This window comes from Alternaria burnsii (assembly GCF_013036055.1).
Source record: "Alternaria burnsii strain CBS107.38 chromosome Unknown 208, whole genome shotgun sequence".
Classification (NCBI taxonomy): domain Eukaryota; kingdom Fungi; phylum Ascomycota; class Dothideomycetes; order Pleosporales; family Pleosporaceae; genus Alternaria; species Alternaria burnsii.
Window position 1 is genome coordinate 56,568 of NW_024066137.1, and position 20,313 is coordinate 76,880.

At 49.8% G+C, this 20,313-nt stretch overlaps 9 protein-coding genes across 9 annotated transcripts; 4 read left to right on the plus strand and 5 right to left on the minus strand.

The window, feature by feature from the left end:
* Positions 1-1,551: 1,551 nt before the first annotated feature.
* On the minus strand, positions 1,552-2,923 carry GT037_011281 (gpi anchored protein; the record flags this gene model as incomplete). The annotated part of the gene is made up of 3 exons (XM_038936328.1): positions 1,552-1,864; positions 1,922-2,695; positions 2,757-2,923. 3 exons carry the CDS (start codon positions 2,921-2,923, stop codon positions 1,552-1,554), a joined length of 1,254 nt encoding a protein of 417 aa, XP_038781000.1.
* Positions 2,924-3,546: 623 nt separating this feature from the next.
* On the plus strand, positions 3,547-5,264 carry GT037_011282 (mfs general substrate transporter; the record flags this gene model as incomplete). Its single annotated transcript, XM_038936329.1, has 5 exons — positions 3,547-3,846; positions 3,895-4,121; positions 4,171-4,249; positions 4,298-4,771; positions 4,821-5,264. 5 exons carry the CDS (start codon positions 3,547-3,549, stop codon positions 5,262-5,264), a joined length of 1,524 nt encoding a protein of 507 aa, XP_038781001.1.
* Positions 5,265-6,226: 962 nt separating this feature from the next.
* Positions 6,227-7,817, plus strand: GT037_011283 (glycoside hydrolase family 88 protein; the record flags this gene model as incomplete). Its single annotated transcript, XM_038936330.1, has 3 exons — positions 6,227-6,672; positions 6,721-6,985; positions 7,041-7,817. 3 exons carry the CDS (start codon positions 6,227-6,229, stop codon positions 7,815-7,817), a joined length of 1,488 nt encoding a protein of 495 aa, XP_038781002.1.
* A 40-nt stretch (positions 7,818-7,857) lies between these two features.
* Positions 7,858-10,243, minus strand: GT037_011284 (zn2 cys6 dna-binding protein; the record flags this gene model as incomplete). The annotated part of the gene is made up of 2 exons (XM_038936331.1): positions 7,858-8,788; positions 8,838-10,243. The coding sequence occupies 2 exons, from the start codon at positions 10,241-10,243 to the stop codon at positions 7,858-7,860; spliced, it is 2,337 nt and encodes a 778-aa protein (XP_038781003.1).
* A 441-nt stretch (positions 10,244-10,684) lies between these two features.
* Positions 10,685-12,175, minus strand: GT037_011285 (tat pathway signal sequence domain protein; the record flags this gene model as incomplete). Its single annotated transcript, XM_038936332.1, has 1 exon — positions 10,685-12,175. One exon carries the CDS (start codon positions 12,173-12,175, stop codon positions 10,685-10,687), a length of 1,491 nt encoding a protein of 496 aa, XP_038781004.1.
* A 718-nt stretch (positions 12,176-12,893) lies between these two features.
* On the minus strand, positions 12,894-14,293 carry GT037_011286 (uncharacterized protein; the record flags this gene model as incomplete). The annotated part of the gene is made up of 5 exons (XM_038936333.1): positions 12,894-13,343; positions 13,401-13,748; positions 13,804-13,903; positions 13,974-14,101; positions 14,162-14,293. The coding sequence occupies 5 exons, from the start codon at positions 14,291-14,293 to the stop codon at positions 12,894-12,896; spliced, it is 1,158 nt and encodes a 385-aa protein (XP_038781005.1).
* A 1,159-nt stretch (positions 14,294-15,452) lies between these two features.
* On the plus strand, positions 15,453-17,158 carry GT037_011287 (fad-binding domain-containing protein; the record flags this gene model as incomplete). The annotated part of the gene is made up of 4 exons (XM_038936334.1): positions 15,453-15,737; positions 15,805-16,021; positions 16,073-16,467; positions 16,520-17,158. 4 exons carry the CDS (start codon positions 15,453-15,455, stop codon positions 17,156-17,158), a joined length of 1,536 nt encoding a protein of 511 aa, XP_038781006.1.
* Positions 17,159-17,608: 450 nt separating this feature from the next.
* On the minus strand, positions 17,609-18,238 carry GT037_011288 (uncharacterized protein; the record flags this gene model as incomplete). The annotated part of the gene is made up of 2 exons (XM_038936335.1): positions 17,609-18,170; positions 18,219-18,238. The coding sequence occupies 2 exons, from the start codon at positions 18,236-18,238 to the stop codon at positions 17,609-17,611; spliced, it is 582 nt and encodes a 193-aa protein (XP_038781007.1).
* A 952-nt stretch (positions 18,239-19,190) lies between these two features.
* GT037_011289 (uncharacterized protein) lies at positions 19,191-20,072 on the plus strand (the record flags this gene model as incomplete). The annotated part of the gene is made up of 2 exons (XM_038936336.1): positions 19,191-19,697; positions 19,749-20,072. 2 exons carry the CDS (start codon positions 19,191-19,193, stop codon positions 20,070-20,072), a joined length of 831 nt encoding a protein of 276 aa, XP_038781008.1.
* Between the last annotated feature and the right edge of the window lie 241 nt (positions 20,073-20,313).

Genomic DNA, 20,313 nt, shown 5'->3' on the forward strand with positions numbered 1-20,313 from the left:
CACTTGTAGACATGAACGCTACAAGACGTGAAGGATTCGGAAAGCCAGGTGGTTGTGAGATGTTTCCGTGTAAAACACTAGTTTCGCAGCTTTTTGACTGGAATCAAGACCGCTGCCTCATCGCCTTTGTCTCTTCGTCATTCTCGATGTTGCGCAATTTCCACCCAGGATCATGCAAATGAATGATCCCCTCACCAGATGGATACATGAGCGATATGTCATGCATTTAATAGCATATTTTCCCCTCTGTTCGCATAGATTCGCAATCATTTGCTCAAACACCTCTTGGCCATTAGAATCATCTCATAGCCGACTGTGGCGTACTGCCTTTTTCTGCCAGTCCTCGTTTGTTTACTTCAAATCTATACGCAAGAACTTCTCTAATGTGATTCCCCTATCCTAGTACGGCAGGATCTCGTGCTTGGTTCCCCTAGGCCCGGTACTAGAATAAGCGCACTGCAACACTCGTTACAGATTCTCGATGCTTGATCAAGAGGGGAACTGTCGAGAACATGACAGAAACTAGTTAATGAAATGTAAATAACTCGTCCCGGCAAGACTATGCTTCCTATAGATTCAGCCTCCTTGAGAGTCGCACATTTATCAGACCTGTTTTAGCAGGGCTCACGGCATTAGCGTAGTGTTGATACCACAGGGCTGTTTTGATGGAACTTTTTGCTTTTGAAACCTGCCTCTGGTCCTTCTCGCAACCAAATGATTCTTATGCAGGCGACATATAGGTAGGATGCAAGAACTCTAAACAGCAAACAAGCATTTACGGCTAAGCAGAAGTTAGTATTCAAATGCGTCATAAGATTCCTCAACAGTAACGTGCCTAGCTAGACCACCGTACGATTTGATGTTTATTCAATTGTCGCACGCAACAGGTAGCCAGGGATTCGTTTTGAAGCGCATTGCTGTCTTATCGCCTATCACGGTGATGCCGAAGTCGTTGCCACAGCTATCAGTGGAAAATGCATTGGCTAAGAAGTTATTGTCGAACCGAACAACCAACGGTGCATCCTAGATTATGGTCGCGCTGGTAGAATGATTGCCGCTACCCCCCTACGTGGCGGCGTTGGAAGACATCTGGCCCGAATGCCATTTCCATGATGAAGTGGATGAAGGAAACTGGGGAGCAACAAAGATATCCAGATGGTTCCTAAGCGTAAAGGATTGACCTTCTGCGATAGACTGGCAGCGTAGTGGCCATTCGAAGAAAGGTGCTGGCCAAGCTCACCAGATTGCACGAGCTGTGCGACCATTTCCATGAACGGGTGGCACAGGTACATTAATCTTTCGAGAAAGAACACAACCCTGTGTTGGCAGATAATAGCTTTCAGGACGCGGTCAATTCTTTCATACAGGATTCTAGACAGCGGTCAGATGGACTATTTAGTAATTCAGCTTGTTAGTGCTTGGAAATGACAAAAATCCAGCAGTGGTTTACATGTAGAATCTTATACAAAGAACAACTATATGACCGCCAAGTCTGAGCCGATCATCGCGTCTATGGACATAGAAGCTCACAGGTCGCCAGATATGGATTGACTACTGGCCTGTGATCCTATAAAGCAGGGTACCATGACCGAATGCGTCGTATCCTCCTGAGTTTGGACCATAATCGCCACCACCGCCCTCAATGTCCGCAGTCAGATTCTGATTAACGAAATCGCGGTATGCCTTAGTCCAGGATGCATTCATTCCCTTGACATCGTTGTAGTGCGCATAGATGGCCTCGAATCCCGGCCGGACGGCAAAGCGTTGTTTCTCTGAAACCACATCAAGTACACCCTCCCAGCTGCGGTATGGCGTATATGGGACAGAGTGATTCCCGGAGTTGAACTTCCCTGCATACTCCGCGCTAGATGTATCGTTAATATGTGACGCTACCCATGATTTGAAGACGTGCGCAACTCACCCATTCAAGATCTGATTACCATAAGCGCCGTATAGATCCACGCCCTGATTGTGTCCCTGTTGGCCGATGACGCCCAAGAGAGCGAAACACAACGTTGCGTGGCCTTGATCTCTGCCTGCCTCCTGGCCCTGCATCAGCGTCTTACCGCTCCCTTCCTCCGTGAAGTTCGCAATGGAAAAGTACGGGAGAGCGCCATTGATGACGATGCTACTGTCTGGCAAACCGTTCAAAAAGGTCTCCACAGCCCAATTATACATCGTCGTGTTGTCGGTAAAGATGCCGATTGCCATCATAGAGGCGATATTGCACAAATCCCAGTTTGCATAGTAAAAGTCAGGCTTACCACTATGCGTGGTCAGGAAGTAATGGTTCTTTGGAGCAAATACGGTGCTCAACATGTTGCCAAACGCAGTTTGATTCTTCTTCGGCCAGTCTGGATAGTCACGAAGAAGCTCCGCGGCGTTGGCGAATTGATATCCATACAGACCGGCGGCGAGGTACATATCTTCATTGCCGTCAATACCTCTCAAGGTGCTGCCCCAGCCATCTAAGGTTTTGATCGCGGCATCAGCGAAGCTGCTGTTGCCTGTGACCAACCACCTCAGAGCGAGCCCGTAGGCAGAGTGAGCATCGCGGTATGCCGAAGGATAGTTGTTGGTGAGGTTACTTCCAGGGGCAGTGCCAGTCGCTGATCGTACGAGTATATTCTTGGGATTTGGTTTCCAGGTAGTCTGCGCGATCGGCCGGGTTGACAGATGCTGAAAAGCTTTGTACCTAAACGTGAAAAACGTGTCAGCACTTGATTTGTGTTCGACAACACAGGATATGAACTCACCATGGCTCATCCTTTTCCGTAACGTGCGATTTGATGCGTTCGATGTCCTTCGAGCTATGAAGTGCACCCGGGTGAGCAAATTGCTTTACTTCATGATGTTGCTGAGCTATGCTTGGAACAGCCAGCGTAGCAAGGGCGATTGAGCAGGTGAATATCTTGAAATGCATGGCGCAATAGCTAGGGGGATGAATTACTGCCGTTGTGTAGTTAACATAGTAGGCGACGGAGCTGAATTTATATGGCCATCGTCGTCGCTGGCTTCAAGGCAGCTCGGCGATCATGTCGTCTCCACTCTGCTTGTTGGTTCTGACGACCGCTACTGCTCTCCGCATTTTCCCCAGTCACTCCATGTGATCAGAGCGGGCGGGTAACTAGAAGGTTATGGTCTGTCGCAGGGAGAAGGTGATCGTCGGCGCGTGGTCGAGTGAGAGCGTGAGGTAGGAAATGATCCCACGATTGCCCTGGATGTGACGAGGCGGGCTAAGCTCCGGGACATAGCCCGAACCCCGTAGCGGAATCTCAACCCTGCAAACCTTGCGCAACCCACCCCAAATTTGCGTAGCGCTACATCGGATATGCATTGGTCCGTGGGGCCCCAGACTCCAGTATTCGCATTCCGTCGGGGCATTCGCGGCAGGTCAGGTCAAAGCGCATAATGCGAGATGCTATGCAGAGACGAGTGGAGAGTGCGCTTCACAGGATCATTCATATACTGCTGCAGACCAGATCGCAGGACTGCACAAGGTCATATCTCGATCCTCTAATAGCATCAAAGTGAGAATTGGCTATCATGTCCGCCAAAGAACTCGAAGCAGGAGTCAACACGGCCAATCACCACGAGACGAACGACAGTACTTCCAAAGAGGCTGTTCTCCACACAGAAGCCGTCGATGAAGATACTCTACGCTACACCACAGGCCCTCCAATCGAAATCGATGCGGCAACGAACAGACGTCTTTTTTGGAAGCTGAATCGCCGCATCTTGGTTATTCAACTAGTCACATACTTTTGTCAGTCTCTCGACAAGGGTACCCTCAACTTTGCTTCTATCATGGGCATTCAGAAGGATGCTAAACTTGCTGGGCAAGAGGTACTTCTCTCGGGCTAGCTAGTGTCGTAGCCGCTGACATGTTGACAGTATCAATGGCTCGGTACCATCCTATATATCGGTATTCTTGTCGGCGAGTGGCCGCAAAACTTCCTTCTGCAGAAGCTGCCGCTTGCCAAGATGCTGTCCGTGAACGTGTTTATCTGGGGTACTGTGGTTGCATGCTCAGCTGCATCGACCAACTTTGCATCGCTCATGGCTGTGCGCTTCCTTCTGGGCTTCTTTGAGAGCTGTGTTCAGCCTGCTATGATGTTGCTGTGGGTGCACCATGCGGTGATGTACGAAATTCCGCTAATCATGGCTCAGGACCTCTATGTGGTACACTCGCGAGGAGCAGTCTCTTCTCAACTCGCTTTGGTATTGCATGTCTGGTGTACAACTGATGGTGAGTATTTCAAGCTTCTAGGAACATATGAACTAACGACATATGTAGGTTGGTGGTCTGCTTGCCTTCGGTGTCTCTCACTTCACCGATGGTCCCATCAAGAACTGGCAGCTGCTGTTTCTTATCCTCGGCCTTGTTACATGTGTCTGGTCGTTCGCTATCGGCTACTTCCTACCTGACAGTCCTATGGCGGCCAAATGCTACTCGGAGGATGAGAAGCGTCTCTTTATTGAGCGTGTCCGTCACAACGAGACAGGCATCAGGAACAAGCAGTACAAGAAGTATCAAGTCAAGGAAGCCTTCACTGATCCTTTCGTGTGGTGCTGCGTCGCGCTCATCACCGTGGCGAACTTGATCATTGGCGGTCTTGGAGTCTTTTCCAACATCATCATTCGCCAATTCGGATTTTCACTCCTCCAAACACAGCTCCTCAATATCGCTCAAGGCGCCTGGCTGATCATCGTTATGATCGGATCGGCACAAGCTTGTCAAAAAACGGGCCAGAGTTGCTACATGATGATCGTAAGTGGTCGAATGTACATTATACGGCATCAAGACTGATTCTTTACAGCTCTGGACTATACCGGCAATGGCCGGCACGATCGTCATCCTCACTGTGGTGCCAAATCCCGGAAACTCTGGCGGCATGCTCATCGCCTTCTACTGCACCCAGTTCTTCTGCGCCCAGGGCAACATGATCATCTCTTTGATCACTCGTAATATCGGTGGCCAAACCAAGAAGGGCATGGTGATGACAATGGTGTTCGTGGGATGGTCTGTCGGCAACCTCATCGCGCCTCAGATCTTCCAGACGAAAGACGCGCCACGATACCTCCCTGGTTTTCTAGTGCACATCGTCATATACGGCTTGTACATCGGGCTGATTGCACTGACCCGTTTTGTTCTGATGGCAAGGAACCGTCGGAAGGATGCTGTCATCAGCGAGGTCACTCATGAACTTGCTTTCCAGGACTTGACAGATACGGAGAACCCCAACTTTCGTTACGTGTACTGAGTTTGGACATACAAGCAGATGGCCTTCAAACTCAAAAATGGCTTCAGCAAAATGCATGTGCGAAAGCGATCTAGTCCTTATCTCTGCGATCGAGACGCTCGTTGAGAAGGAGATTTTCAGAGGGTCGGTTGTTTCATGATATATACATGAGCCGTAGTGCTTACTATACAATCAGCCAGCTGTTAGAGTCTCAGATGAATTCTTTCCCATCTTCACATGCATAGACTATACAATGATATGCAACTCAATGACTGCCTCTGCTGACGTGTATTGTTGCATGAGCGCCGTGAAAGAGATACAGTATATCTCGCGAGATCGCATTTATGTTTGAGATAGCTTAGAGCGACTCTGGAAGATCTAACATGTTGGGGAACGATAAAAAAGCAAATCAGACATGTGAATCACTACGGACGCAATCATCACAGCAGGATGTTGACGTTTCCCTTGGGACTCCACAAGATAGACCTGTGAACTTGAGGATCGTTTCGAGCGATACATTATGTTCTCATTCTTCCCGTAGCGGTAAAACTATCTTCGTTCAAGCGTTAGACTTGAGTTGATCCAATCAGGACGGCGCTTGTCAATACCTCTTGCTTGCGGAATTTGTCCCTGCCGTTCGTCCTATCGGCATTGCCTGCATTACAGTGCAGGTGGAAGGATCACCCAGCAAGATGAGCAGTCATAATTGATCCTTGCCACGACTCGTCTCACGATGCGGAAACGGGTTATTTCGACATAGGTCACGGATAGACGGACGACGGGCCGGAGCTTGCCCGGTGGCCGGAAGCTGCTGGCCTGACCACGGAGATGGATCAGCGCCGGCAGCGATACCGGAAGCAAAGGAACCAAAGTAAGAGAAGTCAATCCATTACTATTAATTCATATGTACATCTGATCACTAGATTACAACGCGTTCCATCGAATACGTGATCGGATCACTAGCACGGCATCTACAGGACACCATGGCAGCCTTGACCGTAACCGAAACTAGCCTCTCGCATGCGCGGAAACGACATCGGACTGCAGAAGATACTGTAGAGGCATATGAGGGAGAGTCGCCTCGAAAACAATCCAATGGAACGGTCGAACATGCCGTACCGCTCCCAGCTTGTAGCTTACTAATCCAAGAAGACAAGGAAGAACTCTGGAACTTGTATGCACCCTCTACCGAAGCAAAAATATGGGGTGTCGCAGCTAGAGCTCTACGACAGCCCTCACCACCTACGTTGTTCCCCGAATATACCGAGCCCGGGGGTGCGGAGTACATATATAGAGATCCAGCATTCTGGACGTCCGGATTCTTTCCAGGCAGTCTGTGTCTACTACTGGCTCGACGGAAGAAATACGAACATTTATTCGGCTTGTTGAGAGGGGATCAATGCGGTTTACCGCATCTTCTGACTCTAGAGTAAGACTCCTGCACGTGGTTCCGTATTCGTTGTTGACATCTGATCAGACACGCGTGCAAATATTGGACAGAGAATCTCCATCGTAACGCAAGGCTCAAATCGACGCATGATCTTGGATTCATGGTCATGCCATGGGCGAAAATCGCTTACGAATCGAACCACGATCTTCGAGCTCTTGAAACGATCAAGACCGCCGCAGATACCCTGCATTCTCGGTACAACAAGGAGTTAGGATGCATCCGGTCATGGGACACATGTGTGACGAAGAAGTACAACTTTCAAAACATGGAGACGGACTACATGGTGATCATAGTAAGTATAACAATAGCCAGACGTCTCTTGGAAACTCTGACAGATCTTGTACTAGGACAACATGATGAATCTCGATTTGCTATTCTATGCCGCATCGAAGAGCGGGAACACCGAGATGTTCAATGCCGCAGTGCAACATGCTCGCACGACCGCTCGCACACATATACGGCCAGATGGTTCGACAACGCATCTGGTTGTGTTAGATCCAAGAACCGGCAGAATCAAACATCAGTTGACCAATCAAGGCTACTCGCACACCTCGTGCTGGGCTCGTGGTCAAGCGTGGGCAATAGCCGGTTTTGCGGAGACATACCATTGGACACACGACGCGGAGTTCCTGCGCACAAGCCAACAGGCGGCGGACTTCTTCATCGCTCGGCTAGATGATTCTGGTGTGGTACCATGGGATTTTGATGCACGAGATGTTGTGGGACCAGGTCAGCCGCCAGACTCTAGCGCAGCGGTGATCGCATCTTACGGCATGCTGCTGATTCATCAAGCTCTCGTTGAACTGGGACAACCTTCACGATATCTCGCAGAAGCGTTGAGTATAATCCAGGTTGTGTGTGCAAATCACCTCAATCCAGCGGCAGCACTGATTGAAACGAAAACCCGAATCGAGACGGTAGAGCATGGTCGTGTGGAGGAAGTAGCACAGCACGTTGACATAGGCATTGGAGATACGATTTTGAATGGTGCGACGATCAACAATTATGAATTCGCACCAAGGAGATGGGCTGATCATGGATTGGTGTACGCGGATTATTATTTCCTGCTGGTGGGAAACAAGCTATTGGAAATGGGCATAGGTGTCCAGGTTCTAGCTCGATAAAGATAGATGCAGCAATGAGAGGTTTCGACGCAGATTCTGATCAGCCTAATGAGTGGGAAAATGTGCTGACTCGCTGGTCAGGTAGGAAGGAGTAGTCAAGGAATGAGGTGAGATCCTCCAGGGGTACATTGCCGTTGACAGACATTCCTGGAGGCAATACTATGTCACTACTCTGATTACCATATTTCGAATGGGTGACGTCGACATGGTTCACCCGGTCTAGATTCGGTGAGGGCATTGCAGTGTGGTTTCTGCTGAGCGGCTGTGCTTGGAAGGCAACAGGTAAAGGTGGAAAAGCCATGGTGATGCTGTCCGGCGTCTCGCCCGGGTCTGCTGCCACAGGTAACACTTCCCCAAAGACCCCTAGTCGCTGTTGGGTGGTGCTTGATGCGTTCTGAGCGTTTCTAAATGTGCTCGAAGAAGCATCCATGGCTCCATCTGCGAAACCAGTCGGGTTTTCTGCGTAGGCTGCTTGTCGTATGTCCAATGTCTGGAGTCCCGCCTGACGAGCATGGCTGAGTCGCATTGCAAATTTCGAAGCCAGGTTGCTTTTTGCTGTTGAGTGGTCCCCGTTCCACCTGCGTGCCATGACTTGAAGGCTGTCAATGAGACTATCAAATTCTTGTGGTAGAGATATGTTGTAATAAAATGCATGTGCTAGCAGCATACGACCGCATATGAAGAGGCAGAAGGCAAATTGTGGATTTGTCAAACACTGCATATTGCGCAAGAATTCAGCCGCAATGATGGATACCTCGATACTGGCTGCCATGCACGTCTCAGCGCTTGAGCTAGATGGAAGCCTGATCGGTAAAGACTCCCACTCTGGCGATGGATACGCGATTCCCTGATGCAAGAGTACCACTGCCGTGTTGTGCGTGATATGTGCTAATGTCAGGTTCGGGTCCATGTTCCCGTCGCTGTTCAGCGCGCAACCTTCTCTCCAACGTTCTGGTAAGAAGACTTTCCATCTGTAGTAATTAGTCTTAGCTCATAATCTGCAATGGTCTTGCGACTTACTGTATCAGACGGAGATCCAATTGTTTGAATCTCATTAGCCACATCTGTACGTCATGGGGTTTGGCAACGTCCACCTCTTGCTGGAGGAAGAACGATGTGACAAGGCTGAGACTTTCAGTGGCCTCGATACAATACGCGAAACCTCCAAGGGATGCTTGATCGGCATGTTCTTGTCGTGCGCTAGGTAGGGTGTTCGCCGCATCTCCCGGCGGATCAGAGACACCGAAGAATGGTGTGGATGTAGCCAACGGTTCACCCTCTTCCCACAGTCCACCTTCACATGGTAGTCGTCTCCTGACATCTGCACTGGTAAGGCAAACATTCCATCCAGTTGCGACGCTGCAAAATCGATCCATGAGAAAAATGGTCCAAAAAACGCGCCGGCGACCCTCAGCCTCGCTCCAATCATGGCAAGGACGCAAGAATGCCATGCGCTTGACCAAGACGTGTGAGTCTTTCCGTTGATTGGCTTCATCCTCGTCTTCTGTGCTGAGCTGCAGTTGTTCTACTGTTCTGGCCATGCTTCCCACAATCGACCACGCTGAAGGACCGCGTCCGCTACCTATCGTATCAAAAGCACATATGATAAGAGCCTGGAGACCTTCAACGGAGAAAGACTCCATACTTTGCAAGATGACCGCTTGACGACTAGATTCCGCTAGCTTTGAGCGGCTCTCTGCATTGCCCAACCTAGGGTCATCTGAAAAGCGGACGCACACAGAGGTGATTGCAAGCAGGATGATATGAATTTTGTGCCTTTCGTCTGGAAGATGCAGAAGCCGTCGGAACTGACGAACATGGAGTACGGGAATCCAGGGATGGATATTGCTGAAGTATAGCTCGACCAAATAGCCGATCAGATCTGGGGGCAGCAACTCTTGGCTCAGTATGCAGCGGTCAAGGGTAGTCCTTTTGACATGGTCTATACTCTGGGCAGTTTGTCTGCGCTTATTCGAGTCCGTTAGGCTCATGGTCTCGTCCTCATCAATACAGCGCTTGCGTCCAACGGTATCCAGTCTTTGCTTCAGCTGCTCGGTGTGTTCAAACAGGCTTTCAGCCATCGGCGATGACACACTGTTACCAGTAGCGTGGAGTTGACCCCAAACTTGCTGCCAAAGAACTCCTTGGCCAAGAAACATGTTCTCAAGCGCATCTAGGCGTCGATTGATGCGATCTATCGCACCTGCCTTGATGCCAGGCTTCCCTTTCTCCTTGTCATAAATGCAAATCAACCCGTTCTTGACACACTGTGAACAGGGTGTCTGGCGCGAGCATTTCGCTTTCTTCTTCCGGCATGGCTGGCATGCTGGTCTTGCGGCATCATCCCTCTTCGCATCGTTGCTGATAGTTTGGTCCTGGTCGTCGTGATCGGAGCTATCGCAATCCAGAGGGTCGTGGTGTTCCATCGATAGCTGGAGACTGACACATGAGCCAGTGCATGAGAAAGGCTCGATTTGATAGGATGCGAACCTTCTGTGCGGAGTGCAGGTGTGGAGAAAATGGTACGCGGCTGGTCTTGCCTGCCTCGGTCAAGGGGCGGGGTCCGGAACAACTCGCGGAGCTGTGCCCGGGGACATTTCCCCGCACCATGGTCTTCGCACTTCGCGCCTAACAAGTCCAGGTGAACAACCTCGCTGTGTTTTCGCGTTGATTAACATGCGCGCCGCTCAGAACCAGTGCGAGTTCCTGTTACACCGGATTGTTACATCTCTGTACATAGTAATGATGTTGACGGCGCGTAACTACGAAGCCATAGAATCACGCTCAACTCGGAGATGTGGTTACACGTACTGTAAAACGACTGACTTGTGACATTGAATTGTTTATCATATCCGACCCTTGATCGTTCAATCCCGGTCAACTAATTTAAAGACAACGTCCTCTACATGCTCGTTCGCAAACAGTGGTACAAAGTCTGTCACCATGTACCACTTCGGCTTGGCCATATCATCATGAACATACTGGCCACCAATCTTCAGATTCTCAATCTTGACGTTCTCAACTTTTCTTCTAGCATCATAACCCAAGATCTGCGATGGATTGGCAGTCTTTGACCCTTCTTGATCAAGCACAATGTTGCGAAGAGTTACATTCTTCACGCCTCTGCCGGGTGCTGTTGTCCACATTGCATTCTTCATGACTCGAATGTTGAAAAGCTGGCCTTTGGTAATTTTCTCCACGCGAACGTCTTCGATAAGAACGTCCTGAATGAGGTTCTCGTCAGCCGCATTGATGGAAATGCATCCTTGATACCACAATTGATATTCGCAATGATCCAAGATGTCGACGTTGCTTATCAGAATATTGCTAAACGTTTCAGGCTTTTGGGGGTTTCCATGAGTGCCTATTTGTACAGGATGCGCAATGTCTGGTAGCAGCGTACAATTACGGATGACGATATCTTTCGTATCGCCATAGTACTCCCAGCGATGGCCATAGATAGCGATTGTGTCGTCAGAGTTGCGCAGGAAACAGTTTTCGATGAGGACATTTTGACAACAGAAGAGATCCACGCCGTCGCCATTGCCATGGCCTGAGAACGAGCGGTACCGATTGATATGGACGTCCTCACCTTCGACAATAGGAAGACTGAAACCAAAGGAGCGGAGAGACGTCACTCCTTCCACTAGAATATTCTTCGATCGCTCGATCAGAATAGCTCCGCCGTCGAGTTCCCTCGGTCTTCCAGATGCCGAAGCCACGTACGCGCTTCCCGGTCTTGAAATATATCCCAGCCCTCGGATGCTGGAGTTCTTCACGTTCGAGAAAACTACTTGCGCAGTCAAGAATGCGCCGCTTGCCAGATATATCGTTGTATCTGATGGTACAATCAACTGCCCATCAACGACGTTTTCCCAAGCACGACCGTTATTGATGCCAGGTCCAAAGTACCACAGCCCCGTACCGTCGCAGTGAGGCTCATGGACGTTGATTCCATTCACAAGCAGATGTAACGCTTGCCACTTGTTCCCATTGATCTCGAGCATTGCATCAATGGCTCGATCGACAGTGAAATGGATGTACCCGTCATCGATCTTTGTATTTACTCCGAGCGAAGCAGGGCGCACACGAGCGGTGTTGACTGTAGTATATTTGTGTCGTATCTTCAATTGCAGGCTTCCACCTGGAGGAATGCTCAAAGATAAGACAGCGATGTTATGCGTGTTGAACTCGTTCCGCGTGATATTGGCGCTCGCTACGGACGTAACGAGTGCTGTTGTACCGTGCCAGGTATTCCCATGACTTTCGCTTGATGTTCTGGTATAGATCTCGAAATGGTCGTCCACCTCGATTTCATCCGGGAGACCACCGCAATTAATTTGGTTAAGATTTGCCATTTGGAGTTTTGCAGTCGTGGCATTAGATCGAAGAACATCTACCGCATATTTAAGTCATGCGGCGATTGTCGCTAAGCTTGACCAGAAGCGTAGCCTTCGGAAAAAGGCCCGGTGATTGATCCGTTCGCCGCGCGAGTGCAGTAGCTTCTTGATAAGTACATTGAATTGGTACAATCTGACTGACTTCATAGATTCGTATCTTTCCTAGATGAAATAACGCATCTCGACGAAGGGCCCCATTCTGTGCTCGGCGCTCATCAAGTGCGACTACCGGTAGGTTTGCACATCCGAATCCAGCCGTTCCAACCACAGCTTAATCTCGTTGAGTGAATTACCAGTCGCATGAAGCATTTCAGCACGACCATAATTTACAGAAGTCGTGACGAGTTGCCTTAAATTTTAGGGTCTCACCGGATCATTCACACTAGTCGCATGATACCTCGACCCCCATGAACTTGGTCGCGTTGCACCTGCTGTTGGTCTATAGTCCGCAAATACTATTACTTCGTGAATGATCAAACTTTCTTTTGCCTTCCATTGCTCAGCATTCTAGTGCTGTTTTTGAGCAAAGTTGATTATCTATGGTTTCGTGAAATGAAGTCCTATTAAAGCGGGAACACGGCTTGACTAGCCTGTTGCAACTAATATTGCGGCAACTTGGAAGATGGAGGAACATTGTCATAAGATATACTGTTTCTTGTTATCTACATTACATGACCTAGAATGACTCCTTGCTCAGTGTATTGCTGCGGTCTTGGGTTGCGACGTCGAACTGACCTGTTACGACAGCTACATCCTTCTTTTGTTGTTGGCTAGTAGCAAATTGCATGTGTCGAAGCCTTACGTCTTCTCCATCCAGAATGTGCTCTTCGCTTTCGTTGTCAAAAGTCAGATCTGTAGCGTTGTTTCGCGCTCTGTAAGCTGCCGCTCGGCTGACTCTGACAACACGTTCGCCACCGTCACCGAAGCCACCACCTATGGTTCTAAAGTCACTGCCTGGAGGCGGCTTTTGTGGCTTTGAATTGCTCGATCCGATCGTACTGGACAAGAATGGCGCGAACCAGTTCCTAAGCAGGGGAAAGATCATGGGTAGATTGGTGGTAAAGATGGCGATGAAGGTTTCACGAGTGCCCCAAGAGGCTGTGAGCTCGGCGCTGTTATAGGGATCCTAGAGGGCAGCCAATGTCATTAACGCGAAAATAGCGTTCAGTGGAAAGGGTCTTACACTGATCAGATAGAAGGTCTTAACTACCGCGCACACGATTACCAGCATGCCAGCGCCAAGTACTACCATGGACGCTATCTTCTTGTATCTCTTCATACTCGACTTCCATAACATCGGCATTGGTATCAACAGCAGGTATATGTCAGTGAGTACGTTGAAAACGAATGTTACCCAAATGAGATTCTTCGAGACCGCTGCTGTACATGCATTTCCGGGATCCGGATTGATCTGCCAGTAATGGTGAAAAGGCCGACAGGAAAAATATATCGTGAAGATTACGGCGATGAAGCTAGTGGCGATGAAACCGAAGGCGACACAAATGCGGGTCGCATACTTATAGAGACCGTTCTAATTAATGGTCGTCAGTCTAAGCTCGTGCATAAGGTGCGATGAACACACATACTGTAAGACGAAGGTAAAAAAGTGCGACGCAAAGCTTGAGTGACCAGAGCAGACATGCGGCGATTGTCCATCCTGCTACTTGGATTTTAGATCCAGTGACCCTGGAATTCCATTAGCTACAAGAGAGAATCTTGTTGCACCGTTGGCACTTTGCACTGGCTCCCAAAATACCTCATGCCATATTCGGGATCGTCTCGCGAAAGCGCACTGCGCTCTTGAGGTGTCATGCCATCATTTGCGAAACCATGAACATATACCCCCAAGCTGTACCCAAGGCTGCACTGAGCCGTATAGATGAGCTGGTGATGAGGTTGTTAGTAGAGTTCGAAAAATAGTTATGAATAATTCTAATTACTCACAATCGCGATCCACACGAGATAGTCGTCAACTTGAAGTTGGCGATAGCCTACCGCTGAAATCCTTGCGTACGTGCGCAAAAACGTGAAAGAGACGGCGAATGCATAAAGAGTCCACAGTTCCACAACACCCATGACGACACTTTCTTGAACAGCGTGCTCTGTCACAACTGAGTAGCAGTAATGCCATCGATCTCCAGAATCGAACAAGGTTGGAGAGCATGGTGACGGCACCGGATATATATCCTCTACCTCCCTGTGTTCGTGATAAGCCACAAACACTAGTTGAATGAGCACATTCTTCAGCTAATTGCATCTATGTGATCCGAAGTCACATTGAACGCCAAGCTTGAGTTTGCGGGCCGACCATATGCAAGGCGTAGTCAACTGAGCCGCACATTTGTTGGCTTGACTTGCGGTATATTGAAAATGCGGAGCAGGTCGTAGACGCGCGTCAGCGAATACGATATCAAAGCGGGTAAGGACCTCTATTGTTGAACCATGTTGAATACGACGGGCGACTGGCCGGGGAAACCAGGGCTCTGCATGAAGAAAAGACCGTGTTCTGGGATCCGTCCTTGCCGGGAGACATTATACCTAGGTACTTGGATTTTGATGCTCTCGAACCCGAGATGTCTCCTACATGACTTGTGCACTATTCTGCGCGATTTGAAGCATTAAAAGTGTATTCATTCAGTTCCCCGTCGATTTTCGAAATACTGATGGATGTCTGAGAAGCACGAGACGCGTGGTCGCATGGTGCAGTCAATTGCCGGCGGCAAGGTCGGCCGAAGGCAAAACCCGCAATTCTGGGCATGTGTGTAGACTGCTCCAGCTACGGGGATGTCTAAGCAGGACAGGACCGCCGCGCAGGCAATAGCCCGGGGCAAGCGGCTATTGTTGCGCAGGCGGTTGGCGGTGCGGCTCGCGGGATCTTGTCCGAGCGCCGAGCCAATCGCAGTACTGTAACGCCGGACCTCACAGGGGATCCTACCAGTTCGCTCGACAATATGCAGGCGCACGACTCGCAAATCTACAAGAAGCTCGCAGGATCAGTTCGCACCAATTGTGTAACCTCAGCTGCATGCTTCAATCTATGCTGACCCGCCTCCACGACGTCTGGACCCTGGAAATAAGGCCGCCGTAAGGCGGTGCGGACGTCTTCCTCATTCAGCATGGTGCTTTTCGCCCTCAATCAGTTGTTTTTGTTTTATTTGAGAAGGCTTGAGCCACTTCAGCACATTGGTAGCCTGCGTTTGTATCTCGCATCGATTGGCACAGCCATACCAGCGTCATGTATCCAAGCGTCCTGACACCATTGGCCGTTGCGGGCTGGATGTTAACGACATCCGCGCCAATCGTTTCAGCAGGTCCTACTTCGGCGTTCGACATCTTTACCAGGACCCCTGCATCAGGCGTGGATGTGAAGGAGCTGGCGCCGTACCTCTCCTCAAACGCCAAAATCTATTTACCAGGCACCAAGGAGTTTGCTACTTACACAACTCGATGGTCTAACCTGGAGGCTCCCACACCCAACGTGGTGATCGCTCCAGGTACCGAGAAAGATGTTCAAAAGATTGTGAGTTTTGCGATGGGCGTATCTGTCTATAAATAGGCAAGAATACATCTAACGCCGTGTCCTACAGGTCAAGTTTGCCAACGACTTCAACATTCCATTCCTCACGTACAACGGCCACCATGGGACACTCACAACCTTGGGAAAGATGGACTATGGTATTGAGATCTACCTTCCTCAATTAGACTCCTTCTCAATCGCCAAAGACGGAAAGTCGGTCACTGTAGGCGGCGGTATCAACGTGAAGAACATGACGGACGCTCTTTTGGCCGCTGGAAAGCAGACTGGTAAGCTAATTCACACTCACGATACTCTTGTCAGAATCTGACAATCTTTAGTGACTGGATGCTGCGAATGCGTCAGTTATCTGGGACCCGGCCTCGGTGGTGGTCACGGGTGGTTTCAGGGCCGCTACGGGCTCATTGCCGACCAGTTTCTTTCGATGAATGTTGTTCTTGCAAATGGCGACTTGAAGACAATCGACAGCAAGTCAGACTTGTGGTGGGGTATGCAAGGCGCTGGACACAACTTCGGTGTTGTCACGTCTGTCACCTCCAAGATTTATGACGTCACAAATTACGACTGGGCGATCGAGACCATCGTATTCAGCGGTGATAAGGTAGAGGAGGTTTACGATGCTGTCAACAAACATATCGTGCAAGATGGAAAGCAGGCTGATGACATTCACGATTGGACTTACTGGCAGAACGATGCAACATACAGCACTGAGGGGGTAAGATGATTGACGAGCACTCATATGATTTCCGCAACTAACACAAAAGCAGCCAGTGATCATCATCTTCATCGTTCAAGAAGGTGTTACTACAGTCGACACCAAATACACAACCCCCTTTCACAACATCGGTCCCCTCGCTACTATCCCCGAGTCCGGCACCTACAAGGATCTGGCAAAGTGGACTGGTATCGCGCTTGAGTCGCCTCCATGCCAGGATTTCGGCTTCAACAACCCTCGCTTTCCGATCTACATGACCTCATACAACGTCACTGCACAGCGAAAGGCCTGGGACCTCTACTCCTCAGCCATCAAAGGTGCCGACAACCCATACTACAACTCCATCTTCATGTTTGAAAATTACGCCAGTGCCGGTGTTCGCTTCCGTGATAACGATGCTAGCGCGTACGGCTTCCGCGACGCAACCACCCTCGCTGCACCTCTGATCATATACAACTCTACTGGCATGGCAGAGGACGAAGCGGTCAAGAAGCTCGGCACCCAGCTACGTGATATCATTCTTGAGGGAACCGGATCGCAGGAGCTACACACCTATGTCAACTATGCGTACGGTAATGAAGGTCCGGAGGCCTGGTATGGTCATGAGAGCTGGAGGCAGAAGAAGCTCAAAGCTCTCAAAAAGAAGTATGATCCAAAGGGAAAGTTCAGCTTCTACGCACCCGTGGCGTGATAGAAGAAGACTTTATAAAGTGACAATGATAATAAGTTGATATATCACGTTCATGCTTTTGGTCCAACTGATGGCAGCACCATGCGGCGTAGGCTACTATTAACACACAGACCGCCTGGACTACGACAAGCTGAGAACCCGCTCGATCATAAATTTTCTTTCCAGCTGTTGCGTACTGGTGGCGGCGTAGAACGTGGAGTTAGAGTCACGACATTGACCCCGTTAATGGCAAACTACTTCGATACGTAATACTCATTGACGATAGAAGTTATCCTGGAACAATGCATTGCCAGCTCTAATCTTCTACGATTTAAGCTATGTAGACTATATCTCCAAGCAGAAGGATAGATACTCTGCTCATACCCATTCGCTGTTTAGAAACGGGCAAGCTTGGATCCCATATATCGAGACTGCTGAACAGCCTTTTAGTCAGGCCGGCATTGCCGTGGATTAAGTGTACTTGAACTGTACACATGTTACACACACGTTGCCTGCGATACGCTCACCCGGTTTCATCATGACCACTTTCCGGAGATCTTCAGCAGAGCGGTAAGAGACTGGTAACCAAGCATTTACCTGTAGTCTTTTGAGTCCGGGAAAGTCCTGGAGGCTGAGATTGGATCTAGTAGTCCATACCTTCAAATGTTCGTCTTCCAAAGGAGCATCTCCAACATCATGGTTCACGAGAATGATGGACGTTATAGCCCTGCGAAATTCAGGCGGAAACTTGGCAACCCAGCGGCGAAACTTGGCGCGGCAATCGAAATAGTCGTCGGCGACGCACTTGAAAGAACCGAGTGACCATGGCAAGACGCGGCTCTCACCGTAGATTTGACGACAGACGAGCAGCAGGTCCCGGTGGTCGTTGCGATCAGCTTTGGGTATAAGATTGATCGCACGTGCTTCCGTATCGATTTTCCATATGTTGCCGCCCAAGGTGAGCTCGTAGATTCGGTTCCGCACCTCACCAGGAAGGTTGAGGAAGGGCGAGGTAGCAAGATTGTGCTCGGTGCTACAAGAGTTGAGAACATGAGGATGGCATTGCGGTTGAGAGACTTACATCTTTTGCAATTCGGTCATCATCAAAATCGGAGAGCTATAGCTGGAGAAAGGTATTGTAGTTGAAATGACCAGTGATTTGTAGAGGATCTTGTCCGGCTTGGTGGTGAGAGAGGAAGGTTCTACAGTTGGAAAGAGCCATAAAAAGCGACAATGTACCGACGGCGCTATAATAATCGTACTTCACTGGCAAAGCTTGGACTGCGCACAGGTCGAGTGAGAGTAGAGCGACAGTCACTCTCACCTTCGCAGCAGATTTGGCGATGGCGTGGGTGTGTCAAACGCCACTCCCACCTTGCAGCCAGTCCTTCCGCCTACCATTCTGGCAACATTTCGTCTCAACACCTAGTTAGTTAGCCATCGCAACAGACTATGTGACATGTCTCGCCGAGAAAGCAGTTCTGCGATTCTAGCTTGCGTTGGACGGACGCCCCGATGATAGTGGTCGTCCTAGTCAAGCTCGCGACTGTCTGCGCAGTCGGCCATGGTGTCGCGTCCAGTTGCAGGATGGTGGGGACTCGACAATAGGAGTGTAGAGAAGGTTTAATCTCAACGGCAGCGCTCTGGCACGCGAGACGGTAGGTGTCAAAAGTCGAGGGTGGAGTCTGATCTACCGGCTAGCGGGACGCGATCAGCAGATTGGGCAGACGCGGCCCTGAGAGCGGCCCAGACCATAGTCAACCGCAATGAAGCGCACACAGAATCACCGTACTCCATGCGATCTGGCGATATGCGCAACCACTCCTGGATGCGCTCCAAGGATCTGTGAGATCAAAAGACGGTAATCGAGATAGTGCAGCCGTGGACAAAGTGCTGAGCGTCATGACGACATCATGAAGCGCGTTGCATCCCATGCGCGCGTCACCTTCTGGCAACGCCCTCCCGAACAATCGCAGGTAGTTGTCGATACCATCAAGATAAGAGATATCACAACGTCTAAGCGACTTGAGCGTCAACAAATCTCGATATAAGCATGCCTTCCGCCGGATTGAAGATGCGCGATGTCACTCCGACGATCACCACCTTCTCCACGCCATTCAACCGCTTCGCGCCGTTCGGGTACCGCAGATTCGTGGCGGTAGGCAATCGAGCCACAGCCATCCGATTACACGACAACCGAATACTTCTCCTCAATCCTATACAACTGGAGGACGCGGTGCGCGACAAGCTTAATCAACTGGGCGGCGTCCATCTCATCGCGAGTGACTTGGGGCATCATATGTACGTTAAAGACTATGTTGATGCATGGCCAGAGGCAAAGACTATCGGAGTTCCGGGACTGAATAGCAAGAGAAAGGACGTGAATTGGAGTTATATCTATAAAGACTGGCGGACAAGTCCGGAAGACCAGTTCGACTTTGCGCAAGACTTCGAGACTGTGCTATTCGAGGGCTTCATTACATACTGTGTCGCTTGGTACCATAAGCCAACCAAGACACTTATACAGTCAGATCTCATGATGAATCTGCCATGTACAGAGGTATGTTTGCGTGCATATCCACCACATTGTACTGACACTGACTTAAGCCAGCAATACCATCCCAGCTCGTCAGATCAAGGTCCACTATCGCGCGAGTTTGCAAAGCGCGCACACCCTCGATCGATATGGGCGAAGCGCCTCGTCTATTACATAGCGACTGTTGATTACACTTTGATGCGGCGCGATGCGAAGAAGGTCGCGGAATGGCAGATGGACCGAATCATCCCATGTCATGGCGACGTTCTCGAGAGTGGTGGAAACGAAGCTTGGTCATCGGTGTATGAGTGGTTTTTGAAGGGCACAGCCAAGCCAAGTGTGATGAAGAGGCTCACGAACCCCATCATGAAGGTTGCGAGGAGAGTGTTCCTGATGTAAGGCGTAGTCGTACCCGCTATATCTTCTATTATCGACGACTTAAATACTGGATGCGTCCTTGAGAATAGACCAGCGTGGGAGGTGAGATGCATCATCCCTGGAGATGTATCTTCACTCATTGCTTACGGAGCGATCCAGGAAGTCCGTAGCCATGACGGGGCGAGTGATAGTGGTAAAGAATATCTCTGTTGCGCCCTACCTTGATAGCGTCGCGGTTCTATTGTCGACCGATTATGCCAGG